This window comes from Streptopelia decaocto (assembly GCF_964273445.1).
Source record: "Streptopelia decaocto genome assembly, chromosome: 2".
Lineage (NCBI taxonomy): Eukaryota > Metazoa > Chordata > Aves > Columbiformes > Columbidae > Streptopelia > Streptopelia decaocto.
This window is the reverse complement of record NC_138655.1, coordinates 122,560,080-122,581,396: the sequence shown is the minus strand read 5'-3', so window position 1 is coordinate 122,581,396 and position 21,317 is coordinate 122,560,080. Positions and strand designations below refer to the sequence as shown.

Below are 21,317 nucleotides of genomic sequence, written 5' to 3'. Positions count from 1 at the left end.
AGGAAACATTTTTTTAAACAAAAATTACTAAGAGCTGGTCTGTCACTTTTCTCCTATGTTTATAAAAAACCCAAACTTTTAGTATGTTTAATCTTGACACCTTCATTAGTTGCTGGAACTTGAATTATATTTTAAATTTTAGTATTTATTTTCAAAGTTGTGTAATAACATTTTACATGCCTTGACTTAATTCACTTTAAATTAGAAATATTAGCATTAAAATACACTCTTCCAAAATAGGTGGGTTTCACTACATGTACTTGAGAGGACACCATCAGATCTGCAGGCGCGTAATTTTTAAAACAGGATTCTTCAGACAGTTATCCATATTTAGGACTACATATTTTCACTTAATCTGCTTTTGAAAACTTTCAAACCACCTACACAGTGCAGAATATTTTCTTTGTGGGTGACTTGCAAGAATTTCACTATTTTAAATGAGGAAAATTATATTTTCTGTACCAGTTTTCACTTCCAGGTTCTTTCTGTATAATCTACAATATATACATAAAACCCACTCCCAAGGATGGAATAATTCATATCCATCAGCTATGAATCACACGTGCTGCTTTTAATTAATTGAAATATAAACATGCATTGAAGACTGCTTTTGCATTGAAGATGCTCAAGACAGTTGACACGTGAGGTGAAAATCTACTTCTGAAAAATAAAGTCCACAAAAATAAAATATTGGATTCAAACCTTTTTTTTTTCCCAAAAAACTTGAACTGCCTAACTTAAACTACTCATATTTTTTTTTTTTTTTTAGTTGGAAAGGTTACTTAATCTATCCAAATAAAGTAATTCCTTATTTACCCATTATTACAGCACAGGTAGCTTAGATATTAAACAGACACAAATCTAGACAGACAGAACTTTAACAGAAGACACGTGCTTGAATGTACACCTTCCTCACTAAACACCTAAAATAATCCCCCGTGCATTTTCTCAAATCAATCCCTCCCCCAAAATATATATTCCTTTCTAGAGTACATTACAATTTAGTTCCCCACTTCTACACATTCAGCATTCTTTCTCCTACACTAGAAGAAGTTTTCCTTCCAGCTCAGAATACACAGGGTGAAGATGTATGTTATCTAGCTGCAAGACTGGCTCAGTTACAAAGGGGTAGCCCTGATCTTGTTCCATCACCAAGCCTCTATCTGATATAATTTCTATCACTTCTTTGATGCTGCATTATTTAGTGCTTTAACAAGAAGATCAGACCACTAAGAAGATGACAAAAGTATTTCAGTGGATGGTGGCATGGAGGAAAGAGGATAAGAGGTAACAACTTTATTTTGGCAGGCAAGGTGTAACGTATAACAAATCTCTATCCAGAACTATTGTGTCTGACTCGCCAGATTGAGCCACAAACATAACTCTAGGGCTAGAATATTCAAGAGAGTCATCACATCTCCTTGCCACACTGCTTTCTTCAGGGCACCAGAATCAGAAATTCAACCAGAGCAGGAGGGAAGGCTGCTTCCCCTTCACTGTTGATATACTAGATACCTCCAACGACTACAAAGTGTTCAATGAGTAAATAGTAACATACTGGGGCACCTACTTCAGGTCTGACCTACCTTCCTTCCACTGTATAACTGTATTAAAACAAACAAACAAAAAAAACCCCACAACAACAACAAAACCCACAAACCACAAACAACCACACAAACAAAAAACACCACAGGAGGGGCAGGAGGGCACATTGGGCACAAAGCCCCCAGTTCTCTTGGTCAACATAACAGCAAAAGACAGATGCTTATAAAAAGCAAGAAAGAAGCACTGAAACAAGACTTGGTAACAACATAAGACTTCCCCACTGCCCCCGAAAACACCACAATATAGCAGAGGAAAGATAAGACCGTAACTAACAGTATATGTAACAACTGTTACCTGTATGACAACTGTGTTCTAGGCCTAGCTTCAGTTTGCAAAGAAACAGAAGGCTTGATCCAGATAAAGAAATGGAAAAAACAGAAAGCTAAAACTGAGCTTTGACATGGGTCTAAAAAGGCAGCTAAAGAGGTCTAGAGGATTCAGGACTAGGAACTTCAGCCATCTGCTGCTGTTTTTGAAACTAATAAAGTGGCAATAAACAGTAATAAAAAGAATAAAGAAGACCTATTCACACTTGGTTCACCTCTAGGTCAGCATGCTTATTTTTCAAAAGTGACGATCTGATTAGGATTTGGTCTACTACTAGTCATATTTGCTTAACTGTTTGTACTTCCGACAGGCAGAATCCTGCCAGCTTAGAAGAATAGACTCAGGACAGACAGTAACATCCTACAATTCTTGGGGACCCTGTCATATCCCCACACTCTTCCTCCAAGCGCAGTACTGCCGAAGAAGGTAACTCCTGTCTTGCTCCTGCTCAAAAGCCCCTGCTCCCAAACCAAAGTAATGGATGAAGCTCAGTGTATATCCAGCAACAGTGGGCACATCCCTCATGCAGGAGGGACCCTGTTCAGACTTCTGAGGCAAAAAACTTACCTATAAAGTTAAAAAGCACTTAGTGCTTTTTATGGTATATCACTGAAAACTACCAGATATTATTCAAAGGACAGACTTGGTTTAATCCTCTTGAAACAAATTACTAAAAGCCAAGTCAAACTGAAAGTTATCCCCTTATTACACCTAAGAGTATTTATTTTCAAATGAAATTATGAAAGAAACACAAGGTCCCTGTAAGAGAAGGGTTAAGGGGGCTTTATTTGTTGAGTTATTTGTTGAGTTGTTTCATTTTGTTTTCTTTTGAGTCTGCTGTCCTATCTTCTCTATTATATACATATTCTTTTTGTTTTAAACAAAATGAAAACATTAAGTTAAAAGCTATTTTAAAGCTAAAGTTTCAAACTGCTGAGAAGTGCTAACAGCTGAATTCAGATTTGAAAGGTTGCTATCTTTTCATTTAGCAATATACCAATATATTTATTCAAAGCAAGTATGAATCAGTATAAACCAAATATATACATTATTTCCATCTATGAATAATATACATTATTTCCATTCTACTCCATAGAAGAAACACACTGTTTTGTTTTGTTTTTAAAGAAAACTTACATTAACACTCAACATCTATTCACTTTAAGCTAGCGTTTCCTAGAACTGAAACCTATCCCTTTCACAAAGGGCAGGAAAATGAAAGTGGTGTTCAAAGGCTTAAATTATTATCAGGTGCCTCAGCTTTCATTTATAAGGCTTGTGTAGCTCTTAGGGTCAAGGAGAAAGCCTTGAAAACATAGACAGAAGTAACTGATGATGTATGGCTTGTTTGAAACACTCTTCAATAGATTTGTGTGCATTACTGTTATATCAGCACCACCACACTTCATAGTGTTACTTGCTAAGACTTCACTTTCACTATACAAGGAATAATTATTAAAAAAAAAAACAAACTATTACTGTGCTATTATGACAGTTCATTTTCTGTAGTCCCTCGTTAGACCCTAACTCCTTTTTTCGTTCAAAGTAAGTTTTTCTAGGATTAGAAAACGCCATTATGTTTCACCAATGAAAACTCCTCTAGATACAAATTCATGCTTTTGTAACTAACTCTTAATACAACTTAACACTTTTGTGGGTAACCCTTGGAAATCATCCACCAAAAGTAATTAATATCAATCTGTTGGTCAAAAATCTACCTTCCACCAGCTACTACAGTGGGGAGCTGCAAGAAATCAGCAACCACATACAAAAAAGTGCTCCTCAAAAAAATAAATAGTAGAGGTTATCTTGGTTTATTTTCAGTTAAATAACACTAAATTATTTTCCCAATAAACATTTTCAATTGATATAGTCTCATGTGTTCCCATCACTGGTAATTATGCCTACTTACCAGCTGCTAACCATTGCTAGTTACATCTCTTCAAGTTCTGTTAGAGGTAGCTGAAAATACAGATGACTTGCTGTTTGTGTTAAAAGTAGGTATCACCTGGTGCTCATGTGATGTTCTCACTATGAAATTCACTTCAAGATATATTCTCTACTGCATGAAGTACCCTTTTTGATAACGGCATGTTATGCTGTTAGTTGAACTGATGAACAAGCATGCTTTTTACATCACAACCAAAGCTAAAATTTACATACAAGAGCGAGCACCAGGTTACATAGATAGGATTTACTAGTTTGAAGCATAATTTAACATGCCACTAAGTTTTAAATGTTTGCTTATCTTTGAAACTTTACTTACTTCTGTTATTCTTCACTTGTTTAAATCATGGTCTTAAAAATGAACCACTAACAATACAAAATGCATTACTCAGAAAGTAAGCATCCTAATAGTTTCAACACACTAATTAAAAAAAAAAAAATCAAGATAGTTACAAAACAACTTACAACCAAATAGCAAACAGTTGCATATGTAGCAGATCTATGGCAAGCAGATTAAAGCCAATGACTGAAACTATTACCGTTTCCTAGTTCTGTACCTCTCATCTTCAGTGCCAGCATATGATATCTACTCATGAACCACTGCCTGAACCAACATTTTTTTGGGTCTGGCACACTAAACCAATCACTAGTCACTGCCCCATCCATTCTGGTGCCACAACAATATTGTTCTTTTGTATGATGGTATTCTACAGCTGACATTGAACAGGTTTGGCTTTATGAATTGGCTCAGAAGTTCTACTTTCAGCATTTAAAATGCATGTGAGAGAAAGAAAAAATATCCTACTGTTTTCTGGGAAAAAAAATAAATACAGTTTTAACTAAAATCTAAGTATTTTCCTACAGCTACTCTGAGATTACAAAAACACTTTAATTTTTACTGCTTTTATAGAAAAAAAAAAAGTTTGATTACTTGCAGTTGTAGGAAAGTGTTGACTCACCATACTTTTGCCCCCATTACATTTAAGAATATGTTAAATTAAAATGCCTACTCGGTGAGTTTCACACTTCATTCTGCAGTTTTCTATACGAGCTGTAAACCTTTCAATTGCTTGGTCCAACCTAGCCTGTAAAAAATCTTATTTCTGAAGAGCTATCCAAAGACTACAGCTGATAAAGATCACATAGCATTGCAGGGAGGAAAGGAGAATAATTTTCACTTAGGTTGTTTCCATATCTAAACTGTCTAACTTCCAGTGGCACACCCAGAAACTTGCTCATTTTTATATACCTTTCCATGCTGCCAGCTTCTTAAAATGAAAAAGAGAATTACCAACACAAAATGCAGTAATTAGAGCCACAGAAATAATCCACCATCAGAACACACAGGATTTGTACACCTCAGTAATGCTATTCACATCCTTTTCCCACAGTTCAAAGATGTAGAAAGACACAACACATTTGCTACCATTCTCTTTAACAAGACTTCTGAAAAGTTCCAAACTCTGTAAAGCATACTCATCTGATTAAAGATGCATCTACCTCACCATCTATCTACCAAGACAGCCTTCTGCTTAAACATTAAAGAAGTTACCCTCTTTTGAACACTACACTGAGCAAGAGAAAGGCAGAGAAGTTACTGATTGGCTGAACCAGACCCCTTCAGGTCATCTTCGCTCCTCCTTCCCCAGGTGTTGTCAAAACCAGAGAGCATCCACTATTACTACAACCAAGGACAGCATCCCTCTGCACTGTGAGCCAAGTCCTCTCAAAAGGCTTCAAAGAGGCTCAAAATGATTCACCAGTTCAAGAGTCAATTATCACCTGTACCCTCTCAAATCTTATTACTTCTGACCAATCCATGAAAAAACAGGAAAAAAAAAACAAAAAACAAAAAAACAAAAAAACAACCTTCTTGGCCCTGTAGCAGAGTTATAACTTTTGGAAGATAACAAAGGTTAATGCCAAGATACAATAGGAAGCACACAGCTCCAGCCCTTCGATGTTTCCTAAAGCCTCCCCGTTACCCATCTCTGAAGCTTAAGAACTTCAGGTATTGTCTTCTCAGACAGCTGGGAAAGAAGTTGAGATGAACACATAGTCGCTTTGGCAGCCTGCAAAGACTTAGCAATAGCACCAAAAGGCAGTAACTGGGACTTCCAGGGAACGACAGACAGCCCACATTTCACTTTGGAGGACCATGACTTCAACACAGACCCCCCTGACACACCCACTCTCCCCCACGACTGAAGGCTCCTTCCTACCTGTTTGCTCACAGACTTTTTCCCTGCAGTCCTGAGCATCCTGACGAGCCCCCCACAGCTGCAAGCTGCCCTCCTGCTATCGCCCACCCCAAGCCCAAAGTGTCTCTCCCTCTCCGGGCACCCCGGCCCCCGACTCTACAACGCTTCCCCCTTCACGCCAGCCGTCAGTTTCTTCCTCGTTTAAAAGCCAGCCCGCGCTCTTTCTATACACACAAAAGGGAGGCAAAAATAAAAAATAACAAAAATCGAAACAAAGCCTACAAACAACAAAACACAACCCCACAACTTACCACCCAAGTCAGTCCCCCGCTGCCGCCGCCGCCGCCACCACCACCGCCGCCGCCTCCTCCTCCAGACTTTGCCATTTTCTGCCCGTTTCTCCTCAGCCGAAGCGAAGGCGCAAGGAGGCAACCGAGAGGCCCGACACCAAGGCTCGCTGTACAGCACAGCGCCCTTCGCTTCGCCCCGGCCCTTCAGGCGCCGCGCGGGCTCGGGAACCCCCGCAGCCCCTCGCCCACCCTCACACACACACGCACACACAGAGACACCCCGACACCGAGAGCTCCCCACCCCTTCGGCCCGGCTGCTAGTTCATGCTGGGGAGCGCAGACTGAAGCGAAGGAAAATGATCGAGGGCTCCCGCAGCCCCGCGAGGGAAGGCAAGCGCTCGGCGGGGAAGGGTCGAGGAAGGGAAGGATAGCCGAGGGGCCGCGCCGTCCGCACAAAAGCGTCTTTCCGCCGCCCGCGCTCAAACTCGAGGCCGGGAGGCAGCGGGCGGGCGGGCCCAGCCGGGCCTGCGGCTCTCGCTAGTTTAAAGAGACTGCCGGTCCCTTCACCTCACGGCGGCGGCAACAACAGCCGCCGCTATCGCCGCTGTAGCGTTGCCGCCTTCCCCTTCTGCTGATTTTCCTCCTCACCCTCGGGCCCTCCCCCCCACAGCCACAAAGGCCTGGAAAATAGATTAATAATAAAAATCTCCCCCTCGTCCCTTCCCCCACCTTCCCTCCCCGCGCGCGCACCCGCACGCGCGCACCCGCGCACCCGCACAGCCCCCGCCCCCCCCGCTCCCCTCACACACACACACACACACACTCACGCACGCACACACCGCCCGCTGACACCCGGAGCTGGCCCGGCCCTCCTTCCCCTCCTCCTTCCGCTCCGTCCCGGTGCCCGGTGCTGCTCTCCCGCCTCTTCCCCGCGCCCTGAACCGCTACCGCCGGGACCCCGCTCTCAGACAATAAGTGCGCTGCCCCCGTCCGGCACCCGCGTCGCGGCCGCCTCCGAGAGCAGCCGGCCCGGGCCGCCCTCCCCTCCCCCCGCGTCCTGTCCCCGAGCCGACCCGCCAATCACGCGCCGAGGGCGGGTAAGCTGCGAGGGGACACCGGCCAATCGGAGAAGCGTAAGGAGCGCGGCCGCGCTGTACGTCACTGCGGGTGGCAACAGGGAGGCAGCCGTGCCGCCGCGCGGGGGCGCTGCCGCGCGCCGCGGGGGAGGGGCGGTGCGAGGGAAGGCGTAACGGTTGGGGCGGGGCGGCGGTGAGAGGAACAACCGATACGCCCCGGGCCGCCCTGCCCACCCCGCGCCCCCGGGGAAGGACACGACGCGCTTTCCCGCGAGGAACGCGCCTTCGCAGGGACACGCTGTGGGAGGCGAGCGCTGAGGGTCGGCAAGGCACGGCTGCCGCCTTTCTCGGGGCTGTCAGGTGGATGCTGCGGTACGCGGCCGGAGAAGAGGTGATGCTGTAGGTAGGACAGGCCTTTGGGGGGCACGGGGGTCGGCTGCCCCCTTTCCGCCAGCTCCATAACCGCTCCCTGCGCTGCGCCCTGCGGCGGTTTGGACAGGATTAAAGTCCCGGTTCTCCAGGCGGGAGAGTGTTTATAAACCACTGCCCTCTTCTGGGCCGTGGTGCTCGGCCCGAGGAGTTCCTGATCTCACAGAACTTTATTCTGCTGCCGTTAGGAATGCTTTGAAGCATCACCGTGTTGAGTCTTCTTTTGATCAGTCGTACGTTGTCTTATAACAAAGCACTTGTCACATAACAAAGCACTCTCTTCTGTACACATTACACAACCCTGTTCTAAAATACTTGCTGTTTTGAAAAAAAAAAAATTCTGTGGCGTAGCTTGGCATCTACATGGTGTGCATATGAAACCTAAAAATTAATGTTATTTTGGGTATAAGCATGAAAAATATTTACAGTTAAAGATACTTCCAACCAAAAATAGAATATACATGACTATAAATATTACAGTCACAGATTTTTGACAAGCTTAACAAAAATGTTTCATGACATGCAGTTTCTCAATTAGTAATTTTCATTTTGCTCTGTGAAACGCGAAAGACCTACCTAGTCCAGCCTGTTCCACTCCTTAAATTATTCCCAGTGTAAAGTCACAAAAGGAGGGATTAGTAGGAGCACTGCATTGGAGGTGGTAGACAAATTGGTATCTGAAGAGAATAATTTCTACTGAATAGTAATAATTTAAAGGTTTTTCCTTTTGCAAAATGCTTTCCCTAACAAGTAAAGAGATTGGAAATGGAGCAGCAGCTTTTGAGGAGTCAGTTGTAACGTTCAATTATCCCTCAAGGGAAGGATCAGAAGAATTTCTAATAAATATTGCTTATTTAGCATAATTTTACTCTGCCAGTTTCTAAGGAACCTATTAAACTAATATCTAAGTGCTGCACAGGGATTATGGAAAATAATGGCATCTGCCTAGAAGGGACAGTAAGTTATCTGTTCCAGCCCAGTTTTATTGCAGCTACCATGTACCTCTGAGCTGTAGGCTGTTTTTTCTTCTACTTTGGCAAGATAAGAAAGAGCGTTTCTTGCAGAGCAAGAAGAGGGTAACACTTGCAGGGCTCTGCCTAGTGCTTCAGAGTTTTGGGCTTGCTGATTAGAATGTTTTTGGTTGTTTCAGGTTTTTCGGGTTTTGTTGTTGCTGTTTTGTTTGGGGGTTTTTGTCTGTTTGTTTGGTTTAGTTGTTTGTTTTTCAGCTTCCAATTTTGTATGAAGGACCTGGAAAATTAATCGTGTATAGTGAACCAGGGCTGCTACAATGAATATCAGGAGAACCTGAGAAAACAGCATGAGTGCATCTGTTCAAAGCTTTTTGCATTGGTAAAGGACCATTAATGAGTAGAGCAGAAGGAGAACAAGTCACAAACATTCCTGTACTACATTCTTGATAGCTCCAGCTGTTTAGTAAACAGGCTGTTCTTAGTGTGGGAAGTATGCCTTTGCACTCATTTATCCTCAGCCAAGTAGGAGATAGCGATCTAGCTTGCAGACGGCCAATTCTACACACATTAGAGAAAGACAGAGGGAGTTTCTTCTTGGCAGTTGCTGATCTTTGCATGTGCATGGTCAGACATGTTCAGCCTTTGTGTCATGCTGCAGTAAATATAGGAGGAAAGGCTGACATTCCTCTAAGTGTTTTCTTTAGTCTTCTTTGAAATTATTTAGTCCAAGTTGCTTTTAATTTAATTCTCATCATATACTGTGCTACCTGCATGGCGTGTTATTGGCTTACTGTTTATATTGGTTTTATCCTTAATATGTGTATGTTGAACGGTTGCATTCTTTGCCATGTAGGATTGTGTGACAAAGTTCTTATGAGACTACAGGCAGCTGCCTCCATGGAGGTTGGAGGTGAAGAAGTGAAACAAGACTGCTAATTATGTTTCAAGTGATTCCTTCTAAAACAAACATGGAATTAAATTTAAGCATGAATCAAATTCCAGCAGCATAACATTTTGACACGAGTGGGATTTCTCTGCTGGATGCCACCTGCTCCAATCATGTACTATCAGTTTATGTCAAATACTTTACACTTACTGTGTGGCATTTTAAATTAATTATCCCCTTGAGATTATATACACAAAATTCCTATTTCAATTCATTGGAGAATTGCTTGTTCTCATAGTTGGAGGCCATAATATAAATACAAGTATCCTACGGATTTTCAAAACAATTGTCTACTTGAACTGGCTTCACTACTGGTTTCAATATTTCATTGGTTTTACTAAGCAAAATATTGTAACATTACTTTGTGTTTAATTATTTTAGCAATAAGACAGCTGTATGTATGATCTTTAAATATTTCTATACTTAGTATGTACAAACTTCTCATCTATTGTAAGTTATTTGCTGGTTCTAGTTTACTTGCTGTTTAATAAAACCTTCTCTTTCTTTGTGGCTTTCCTGGAATCAGACTTAAAAGTGCATAAAACTTGCCTTGTGAAACTATGTACATTTATCTACTCAGAACATATTCAGATACACTCACCTAAATGAGTGATCACAGCTCTCAGTTTTCTGTAAACTACACAGAAAAAAGTGCAATTTGCAATTTTGACCTAAAATATTTAAGAAACTGATGTGATACCCATTACACTATACATTCCACATTGCATATAGTTGTAATAAAGGATAAACAAACTTTATGTATTTTAATAAAGAAATATTTACATTTGTAAGATAGTAATTTTCATATTCTACCACACCTTAAAATTTCTCTATAATTCATTAATATAATTGTGAGATAACTGGTCAAATTATTGAGTTGAATTATGGTAGTACAACATGACAGTTATCGGCATACCTGTACTTCCATGATTCTGAATTAATTTCAGGCCATGGTTCCAAGGCAATCAAGAAAAGTCTACCCATTGCTGGATCATCTAATGGTATCAATTTAGCCAGGTCATGCACATCTACATCACTGTATTTCAAACAACATTGCTGAACCAGCAAGCACACAGGGTAGCAGTTTTCTGAGGGTGCACACTGTCACTGCACTGCCTGACATTCTCATCTGAACTGCGTCCAGGACTTATGCATCTGCCCGATGTGACCTGTGCATGTTTGTCAGAAGTTGTTCCTGGACTCAGACTGTTCCACAAATGATCTCTTGAAAAACACCAGGTCATTGTCAGGTTGCCATTTCCACCTTGATCCTCCAAGAATAACATGCCACTTTGTGACAGTTTGGCATAGGGGTTGGACAGGTTAAAGTCTGTTTACCCTCCAATTACTCCCCTGTAAATAACCTGTTAACTACTGTGCCACTGCCAAGGTGTGGAGGACTTTCCAGCAGGGCAGGCTGTGTGTGCTGCTGATGGGGTGTTGCTGGGGGACAAGTCTAGCAGAAGTCCCACAGTTAGCAGTGGGGACCCCAGGGTGCTGCACCTGGACTGCCCACTGCTCTCGGCTGGAACCACTGTACTGACAAGCTTTACTGCATAGGATCATTTTACCACCAGTTTTGGCTGGAATCGATGACAGCTAGGTCAAGATGTGCATTTTCATTTCCTTTCTCAAAATTGAGTTGTGTGGTTCTTGTGGTAATTCAAGAAGAGGAAAATCTCAGAGAAGACCTGAGAGAAGCAGATGGTGCAGCCTCCACTTAGAGCCACTGAGGTAGAGCATGTCATTATGATGTGGCCAGTGCATCCACATAGTTTATGCTGAGGTCAAAGGGGAAAAGAGGAGGCCAGAAGTTTTCTAATACTTGGATAACTGAAGATCTGAGGCAAAGATAACAAAAAGAGTTGAGTGAATGTCCTGCAAACATCCAACTGAAAGAGGGCTAGTGTTAGGCACATGTGAGGACATCAATGGACTATAATATATCTGAGCACAGAAAGAAGGGAAGACAAAAAGAAGGAATGACCGAAACCAAAAAACTGGGCTAACTATGAAGGATGCAGTCAGGTACAGAACAGCAGAACCACAGAAAGCCAGACAGTTTTAAGTTACCTACCCAACACATTACTGAACAACTTCTTTGAGCAAATTTGTACTGGCAGCTTGAGTTTATACTGGCTCAGTGCTTTGAATCACTAGACCATGATGTTTTTGATTTGGTACTAGACGCCCTAGAATTTAAATTACTGTTTTATAGCCCAAAGCACAGGGAATGTGCTTACTGTGTGCTTCTGACCATTACAAAGCAGTTTAGAAAAGGAAGATTATACAATAATATTGTATTTGTGAATATTATTTTTAGCTGACTTAAGTTGTTTATCTTTCCAGCAACCTGTTTACTAAAAATCCCATTTGCTCAATGCATTGTTTCAGATTACTTATGTCAGCAGACAATTCTTAGGCTTTTGAGAATAATTTTTGTAGATGTCTTTGAGAAAGTGATTACAAAAATGAGATGCGTACTTGATTTTTTTTTAAGAGAATTGTACTGCTGAACAGATAAAATGTACACAAGACTCAGCTACCTACTTAGTCTTAAATGTAAGCACTATCTGAACTTACAGTTCACTATTTCTCAGGTGGCCTGACTTGTAACAGAGCTCAGCAGCAGCAGTTCAATTTATTTCAATACGAGTAGTGCAATTCAACAGCTGGGAAGATTAGACAAGCAGTCTTTAAAAGTGATCACTGCTAGCTGCTTCTTTGTTAGGGAATAGCCTCCCTCAGCTTATTGAATTATTCGATATACTGCCTCTTACGGGACTTGTTTAGAAACTGCTTATAGGAAACTTGCTTAGCATAAGTAACTAAGTTTTCTCAGGCCGCAAGCTGTGAGCTTTTGAACTTTCTTCCTAGAAAGGCCCCAGCATCTGTTGAAGCAAGAAGATACGGGACCTTTTGACTGTCAACAGGAGCTGCATCCCTAGGGATAAGTAAAATAATGGAATGGTGCATCCAAAAGACAAAAATAAACAGAAGAATGTTTTCGTTATTGCTGAGGACTTATTTTTCTCCCCAGTTGCAGGTGCGAAATAGCAACTGATGGATAGGACCTAGAACTGACATCCAGTTTGGTCAGTAAAAGCTGAACAACTACCCATGGAGATAAGAAACAGTCTGCCTGACAAAACTGAAGAGATCCAATGAAGAACGGGAAGACCCTACACTCAAATTTTACAATTGGCCCGAACTGATGTGCGAGGGGTGGGAAGCTTAGATTGTAAGGGTGTAATTGCCCAGGGTTTTCTTCGCTCAATGTCCCTCTTCCAGAGGCACCCAGCTTGAGCTGCTCTCTGTGCGGTGCTTTACAAATATTTATTTAAGAAGAATTTCTAGAATCCATGCCCAAGTCTCTGCTTCAGGAAACCTAAGGAAGAGAAACTTCCTTAACATTCATGCACATTTATATTTTCATTAGATATTAATATTAAGCAAAGATGATAAGAAATGCATTAAAAAAATCTTTTGTTACCCCTTTAGATCCTTTAACACTTTGCTGTTTCTGGGTCTTGATTGATTCCAAGATATCATGCAGCTGTCCTCTTACTTGTTGGAATAGTGGTGCTTCTGCTTAGCAGTTTATTCTTGCCATATTTCTTAGGCGAATAGGTAAATAAAGTACCAAATGCAACAAAGGAAACCTGTTTTTATGCTTAGGTCATGGTCTTCTGTTCTATTTTTACCCAACTAACAACGGTTATTTTCTCTTTCCACCACTTAGTTTATATTGCTCCCATTTACCTGTGTCGATTCTTCATGCTCCTTAATGCCATCCTGTTTTTCTTGAAGAAAAGCAAGATTACCTCAGTCTTTAGTTGAAGAAAAATCATCCAGATCAGTGGTTCTTATGTACATGTTGCTCACTAGGAGTGTAGACACTGATGGTAGAGGTAGTAGAAGTTGCAGTGGCAACAGCTTTCAGTATTGGCCAGGACAATGTGTTTGATTACTCAGGAGTTATTTAGGCAGCGCTTTGCTACAGAACACATGTATTAGAATTTGGGAATCTCAGTCTAGGTCATCTTCAGCCCAATATGGCTTCCAAGAGCGTGTCTCCTTTTCTGGAACCTCAGAAAGCCGAATCCCGATCACAGCATTTCTTTCTTAGATTTGGGATTCCTGGCTGTCACCTGTAAGGGAGGAAAACAACCTTTTGAATTATTTTGAATATATGCACTTTAATACTTAGTGAATTCACTTAAATGTTCCAGAAAAAGTTTTTCTGCTATGTGACCTGTTAAAAGTAACTTGGTTTGGTGTGTATATATATATATATATACTTGTGTTTTTTTAACCCCCAAAATAAGAAAGCAGTAGCCCTCATTATTTTATACATTTCGTTTTGAAATCTACTACACATTTGACTTATAGTACAGTACATTTTTCTTCACCTATGCATTTCTTTTAGAATATTCCTACATTCCTTGCAAACTATGAAGCAAAGAATCTAAAGAAAAAACACTGTATGTTTTATAGTACTGCTTACTGACAGACCTAAGCATGAAAAAAGTCAGCATATCTATTTTAGTAACAAATCCATTAACTGTTGTACAACAATCACACCCCACATTCTTTGAAAACTAATTTTGCAAAGAACAACTTAGTGAAACATTGTACTCTTATGTAACAGCTAAAAAGAACACATTTTCTTGTCTCACAGTAAGCTCATGCCGAAGTTGTTACTGTTCTGCTATAGAATTGTTGTAACAACTCACCTTCTTTTTTTAGTTAGTTGGTTTTTACTGAGGTTTTCTTATTCCACATGTGCTCTTCTGCTGGAAGCTTTTATACCAGAAAGCCTTTGAAGAGTGGGAGTAGCTCTTTCAATTTATCTGGAAGTAGTGCGGTTTCTTTTACCTTGGCTGTTACTACTGCTCGCATTCTCTTATTTCCCAGTAGTGCATGTTATGAATTTGTCAGGTTTTCATGAAAAGGCAATACACGTTATCCAGAAATTTGCAACACAGTATCAGTCTCAGTCCCATTGAACATTTTACTTCCTCTTAGAAAATGCATCATAGTATCTTTTCTAGTATTTTTGGAAACTTTATTTGACACTAAGTATCAGAATTCCATTTATCTTGTTGATGAGTTCTAAAAGTAGTGAAGTTTGGTCTTTACCCAAAGGCACAGGTACTTTCACAGGTTCTTCTATGTTCCTGTACCTTTTGAGACATATCATACACTCCAAGGAACATGACATTATTCTCCTGAGTTCATTTATCTCTTGTGACTCATGATAAGGAAGCATACAAGCTCCTTTTTTACTTTACATCTTACCCTTAATTTATTGAAAAGGCATTTCTTAGTTCCAAAGCCATGCACGTGCATTCCTCAGGTTTTCTAACCTTATTTTCTAGAATTTATCTTAAAACATTCCAGACTCAGATCTGTGGGGCATGAGCAATGATGATGAAAGGGCATGCTAGCATAAAGACTGAAAACACAATTAAATTATTAAAGTCACAAAATAGCTAACTTTTCAGGGATCAATTACATATGTATTGTTTGTCGTGCCATTTAATTCTCAGAACACAATTTAAATTTTTCCTCACCTTTCCAATTGGAACAACAGCAAACAACAACCCTTTCTTTTCCAGCAGTTATCGTTAAAGTACAGCAAAGCCTGTCATCCTGCCCTTGATCTATGCTACTCCCATGCTGTTCATGATGGGATAATCCCATGAACAGTAAGGCTGGTGTTCCTCCAGGGTTGTTGCCCACGCCAGGAACACAACTTGCTAAACAAGTTCTGCAACAGTAGCACGAAGATGCAAATAATATAATAGATTAAACTGCTTTTTAAATTCCCTTTAGATGAACTAGGATGTTAATGGGTTAGATGCTGTGCTTTTGCATTTTCACTTCCACAGGTCTTTGCAGATTATAAAAAGCAATGGTTAATCCTGCAAAAAGACACAAAATTAAAAAAAAAATAAAAATATTGTTCTCAATTCAGTGTTTGGGTCATCTTTTGGAGTTAAATTGAAAGTTTAGCAGCATTCATACCTTTACAACATATAACTGTAGCATAGCATGCAAACATAATATATAAAGCTTTACGCAGTTCTTTGGGTTTCCAGTGCAATTTCTACAGCGGTTCTTCTGTAATGTTTCTACGAGGTGTGAGGAACAATTTTCCCAAGAAGTAGAATCTGCTGATTTAATTCAGTCAGGAGCATCATTGCCCTTTTGAACTATATGCATAAACATACTAAAACATCAGTTTCTAATGCTGGTCCTAATGGCCTTTTCTTGGAATGACTGCTGCTCCACTTCCCCCCGCTTTGTGGGCCCTTCCACCACCTCCCTTCACCTCTCAGGCTACTAGGTGACAGTGAGTCTCAAAAAGATGTGAGGAACAGCCTGTGTTACCAGCAGTGGGCTCTGGTTGGTGGCCAGTAGAGCTGCTGGGAACCGCAATGATGCTGGGAACAGAGGAGGTACCAGAGTGAGGGATGATTACTGAGGGGCACGATACTGGAATGATAACAGGCTGTGGATTCAGTTGTCCTGTGAACATACCACGGGTGTGAGGGTGAGAAAAAAAGCAGGTAGGAATTGAAAATGGTACAAGGAGGTAGACAAAATCTCCCAACAACGAAGGCTGTGGCAGATCCAGAGGACCACATCCAAGGAACTCACTCAGCAGACTATCCTACTGTCATCCTCAAGGCTTGCCTTCTCCCACCGCTCAGTGGAGAAGGAACAGCAGCCACCATGGATGCAGAGTGGCTGTATGGGGCTGGAGTACACAGGAAGCAAGGCAGAACCCAGGGGTAGTGTGGAAACCTCCAGACCTTACTTATGATTTACTTGTTGCCTTGATCTCCACTGCAGAGACTGCTTGGAAGGATGAAAACCACTAGTTTTCAAAGAAGGGGAATTTGGAAGGGCTTTAAACAGTGAAGGCGAGAGGGAGGGTTACCCTAGGAGGCAGCTGATACCACATGCTAATGAAATGTAGTCCTCTGGATCTGCATTTGTAGAAAGGCTGCCAGGGAAGGGTTTGGCTAAATCTAAAACCTTCCAAAAGATGGCCAAAGCATCTCATTATGCTACACTGTAGAATACATCCATCTTAGTACTAATACAACTAATCCCAGCTTGCAGTGCTGTTTTTCTCATTCTAATACATATTAAATACAAAATCCACTGATGAGTATAGCTAGTGGTCACCCCTGCTTGGCTCACAAGCAACACTTAAATGACTGGTGTGCCTCTTCCATACAACTTTGTCGACAAAATATACCCCAGTTACAGATTTTGTGTTCGGTTCTTGGACTAGGTTCTAGTTGATTTCCGCTGAATTTGTTATCATGTGCCAGTAAATCTCCTATTCCTTAAAAATGAATTATATTATTTCCTTTTGTCTTTTTCCATACTCCCAATCTTTCAACCACTCTTTCACTAACACACATGTTGTCTCCATGCTCTGTTCATGAATGGACTTTGTATTTTCCACTCAATATTAGCAAAGGGCCAAATTTCCTCACATTGACTGGTAATCAGTCCTGTATGTGAAATAAATGCAACAAAAAGTTTAAAAAAGGTAAATGTACTCTGGCAAGTGCTTGTTTCTTTTTAATGTCTGTTTCCTACAATGGATTTTGTTTCTGTGGGCCAGAAATGAACGTAAATCTTCTTTTGTCTTCAGAAGTTTATTTATATATTGGGACTGGATGAATGCCCATTTCTTCATAACTTTCTGTCATTCATTAATTCTTTTTCAGCAACACGCTAGTGTACAAATATGAATTACTGGCAAGCTTTAAAAATATGAAGCAAAACTATAAAATAAAGCTGCAGAACATAGCTAGTCATCACACATAGTCAAGAAAAATTGCAATGTCCCTTGCACTGAATGTGAACCCTGGGTTCTCAACCTTGTTAAAAAAAATCAAATGGATTTATTTAAAAAAAAAAAAAATCATTATCAAAGACTGATTCTGAAGCAGAGAAGTAACTGATACCATGAACAATATTGTCAGGGGCTGAGACAACTTCTTATAAAGGCAGTTCATACCTAGTTCTGACACTTGAGCAAGAACTTACTTAAGGCACCAGTTGCCTTTGTAAGGTTACATGATCATAATGCTTCCTCTAAAAAAAGATTTATTAAAAAATGAAACAATTATCTTAGTTTATTAAATAAACCCCCAAATGATGCAAATTTTACATTACTTTATCAGCATTAACCCTACCTTACTTTTTTCTATCCTCAAGTGTAAAAATCAAACCACGGCCTCTAACACTTCCTGTTTATGTTGTTACCTCCATTGTGGAGGTTTTGTTTTTTTAATTCCAATCTGTTATTTTAATCTTTTGGGGTCTATTTTCTTTGAAACCATCATTGCTAACATCATGGAAATCAGTAAGTATACTTGGGCAGAAACTCCTACCCAAATAACTGAACAAAAGAAAACACTCAAATCAAAACCAGTTTGGGGCATGCTTCTTACTAAATCAAACCAGAACAGCTCCAGAATTCTTGATGCAGTCCACAAACAGGCATCTCCCTTTTGGCCAATAAAGTTTTACATCTTTTTTCCAGTGGGGAACTTTGTTTTTAATATCCCATATATTTCCCTTATGCTTTGGCTAAAAGCAAAAACTGCTGCAGTTTAACTATGTTATTTTGACTTTTGATAAAATGCAAGCATGAACACATATATATTAATTACCTTTTATCCTTCTCATCGCAATGGTAATGCAGAGGGAAGAAGCCAGTCTCTTTCCATTCTGTACTTTGCTGCTGTTTCCATCTGCTCTAAGAGGCTGCAATCAACTATTCCACCCACTTTACTAAGAGTTTGCTTAAACATTTCTCTTGGATGTCTTCATTTTCTTACGTCAGCGGGTTTCCTTATGACTGTTTCACAAGGGAGTCTGTATATTGTTATCCAAAGTGCTTATCTCAAGTAAGTCCAGCATTTCCTCCTGATTGTGATAGGGGTAAGCTGCTAGTTGATTTTCGGGGCGGGGGGGGAAGTATGTTCCCCTGGGACTTCAAGGATACGGGAGACAAACAGTATATTATTGCAGTTCCAAGGATACGAAATAGCACATAGCACTATGTAATAAAAGATCAAATGGACAGAACATACACTGAAACACTACATTCAAGATGGATAGTGAAAAAATCTTTTCCCCCCATTTATAAGATCTCTAACAGAAGGTCATGGGCAGCCAGTCCTTAGACTCAGCCTGTCAAGTCTCTGTAGGTGCTCAATGACACTGAAGTCTCACAGTCATTACAGATACTGTGCTCTTAAAACTCTTGGTTATAATACATCACTAAACACACTTTTTCCAAAATCAAAGACTCAGATCATTCACTAGAACAGAAAAGGAACAAAGCTGTATCAAGCAATAGGAGCCTGTTCTTAATCTTAAAATTGTTTCTATAGCTGAGACTAGTAAAAATAAATGATGTTTTAAAATGGATATTCCTTAAGTCTTAGACTGCTTTTCAAAAAAGCTGTTCAATGTTCTAAGGATTTTTCTTCTACTGAAAATTTTCAATGACCTAAATATGAGACAAAGAAAACGGTCTCAAAAACAGGGCCAATCATGGAAGTTACTTTTGCCAGCATGACCATATGTAGTCCATTACATTTTCTTTCCCCATTAAATTTTATTAAGTCCTGCTATTTTTTTTTTTGGTTTCTGGGTGTCATCAGTTTTAATTACTACTGCGCTTTTTTTTTTTTTTTCACCAAGTCTGAATAATTTTAATCTATCCCTTTTGTCCGCTCTTGCCAAATAAAAGAAACTAACCTAATTTTTGTCATAGTATATTTACCATACAGTTGCAATCCTCTATATAAATTAAAAGCAAGTTAAAATGTATTTTAAATTAGATGGAAATGTGTATGAAAAGATAATACCGCAAAAACTGAAGCAGGCTAATCATATATGAAGTTAATAGTCTAATTACAAAGCTTACTATAAAAACAATGAAGCCCAAGAATAAACATGAAAATCTAAACAAAGGAAAAAACCTCTTACTCAGACAAGCAGTTCTCACTTAGACCCTTACACATTTCACAATACATGTACCTATAAAATACACATACTTGAGGCTGTTTGACCTTGGCCTATTACTTAGCCATTTCTTAGTGTCTTATAGGATTAGAAGTCTCAAAATTAACCATTTCGGGGAAAAAGACAATAAAAACCTGCTAAAGATCTCCTATCCTTCTGGTTGGGTTAAATATTCAAGATTAGCAAAAAGCACATAATCTTATCCCAGATATTAGTGCTATTAGTCTTACATTCTACCCACATTGACAACACCATGTGATCTGCAAATGGTAAACATAATATCACTGATGGCTGTTTCAAGAGGCCATGAGCTGCAAGGCATAAAGCACTGCTGGTAAGGATAGTACTCCATAAAAAAACCTTAAGAGCTAGCACAAAGTAAGCTGAACTATTTACAATAATGGTAACTTTTTAAAAATATTCCAAGTATAGATAGGATCTAGGTCTCTTCCACCAACTGTGTTTATGTAAAGTCACCTGTCTGTATTTTGCTTGAGCCTCCATATGATTTGAAGCAACAACACCAAAGTTCTTTCAACATTGACACATTTTTAAGTTGCTGAATTGCTTACAGAACAGTGGCAAAATCTTAAATTCTGTCCAAAAACCACGAGTTTGAACCTATCATTGAAATTAGAGGTTTACTTTAAATAATGTCTGTACTAAGTTTTGACAAATACTATGAAGGTATATCAAACTCTTAACTGGTAGCATACTTCCATTTCTAGCTTAAGCAACCAAAGGTAAAGAGGTGGGGAGTGTGGGCGTGGAAATATCAGATATCCTGATATCTGCCTGGAACATTCTCTGCCCCCCTTGGAGTTCCTTTGTTTTGGCTTGTTTTGTTTTGAGCTGCGAGAACTCTGCAAATGGGTGTTCCCAGCTTCTGGCAGCCATATGTGCTGCTACCATCTGTTTTCATTCCACTGTGCTATGGAGACAAACATTCTTCATGTTTCATGTTCTACATTTCCTAATGTAGCACATAATAGGGATTATATCTAACATCTACACCACTATATGCGAAAAATCTTCTGTGGATAACTGATGAGTAAAGGCAACAGATCACTACACAGGAGCAGATGAAATAGTCTTCATTACCTACTTCTCAGTGCAAGCATATAATTTATACTGAAGTTTGCTTGATCCCTGTATACCCGTGCTTTCTCTCAACACTGCCTACAAGGGATTTCCTTCGCATGTTTTAAAGATATATCTTCCCAGGACCTTCCTGGGGTATAGGAAATTACTACTACAGTTTTGTGGGTTGCCAATAGTGGTTGCTATTCTGCATACACCATTCAAAGTCAAAACAGGATATGAAGAAATAAACAGCTGTGTGATCAACTGTAGAGGGACAACAGCACAGTACAACAAATATTTTGAGGAATTCTGTGCACAGGCTCCCACACCGAACTGTTGGAAACCACACACTCCAAAATTAGCTCAGCCCCAAG

The 21,317-nt window shown here is 40.1% G+C and overlaps 1 protein-coding gene and 1 long non-coding RNA gene across 3 annotated transcripts in view; one reads left to right on the top strand and one right to left on the bottom strand.

The window, feature by feature from the left end:
- Nucleotides 1-7,050, bottom strand: part of TOP2B (DNA topoisomerase II beta) — a 64,466-nt gene extending 57,416 nt beyond the window's left edge. Inside the window, exon 1 of one of the 2 annotated variants that reach the window (XM_082046109.1) lies at nt 6,392-7,050. In XM_082046109.1, the coding sequence (XP_081902235.1) occupies nt 6,392-6,466 (75 nt within the window). In that variant the 5' untranslated portion in view covers nt 6,467-7,050. The remainder of the gene's footprint in view (nt 1-6,391) is intronic. The other variant, XM_082046110.1, reaches the window with a different exon arrangement.
- A 602-nt stretch (nt 7,051-7,652) lies between these two features.
- LOC309436697 lies at nt 7,653-19,529 on the top strand. Its single transcript, XR_014183388.1, has 2 exons — nt 7,653-7,849; nt 12,670-19,529. It is a non-coding gene; the product is annotated as an uncharacterized lncRNA (long non-coding RNA).
- The last annotated feature ends 1,788 nt before the right edge of the window (nt 19,530-21,317 follow it).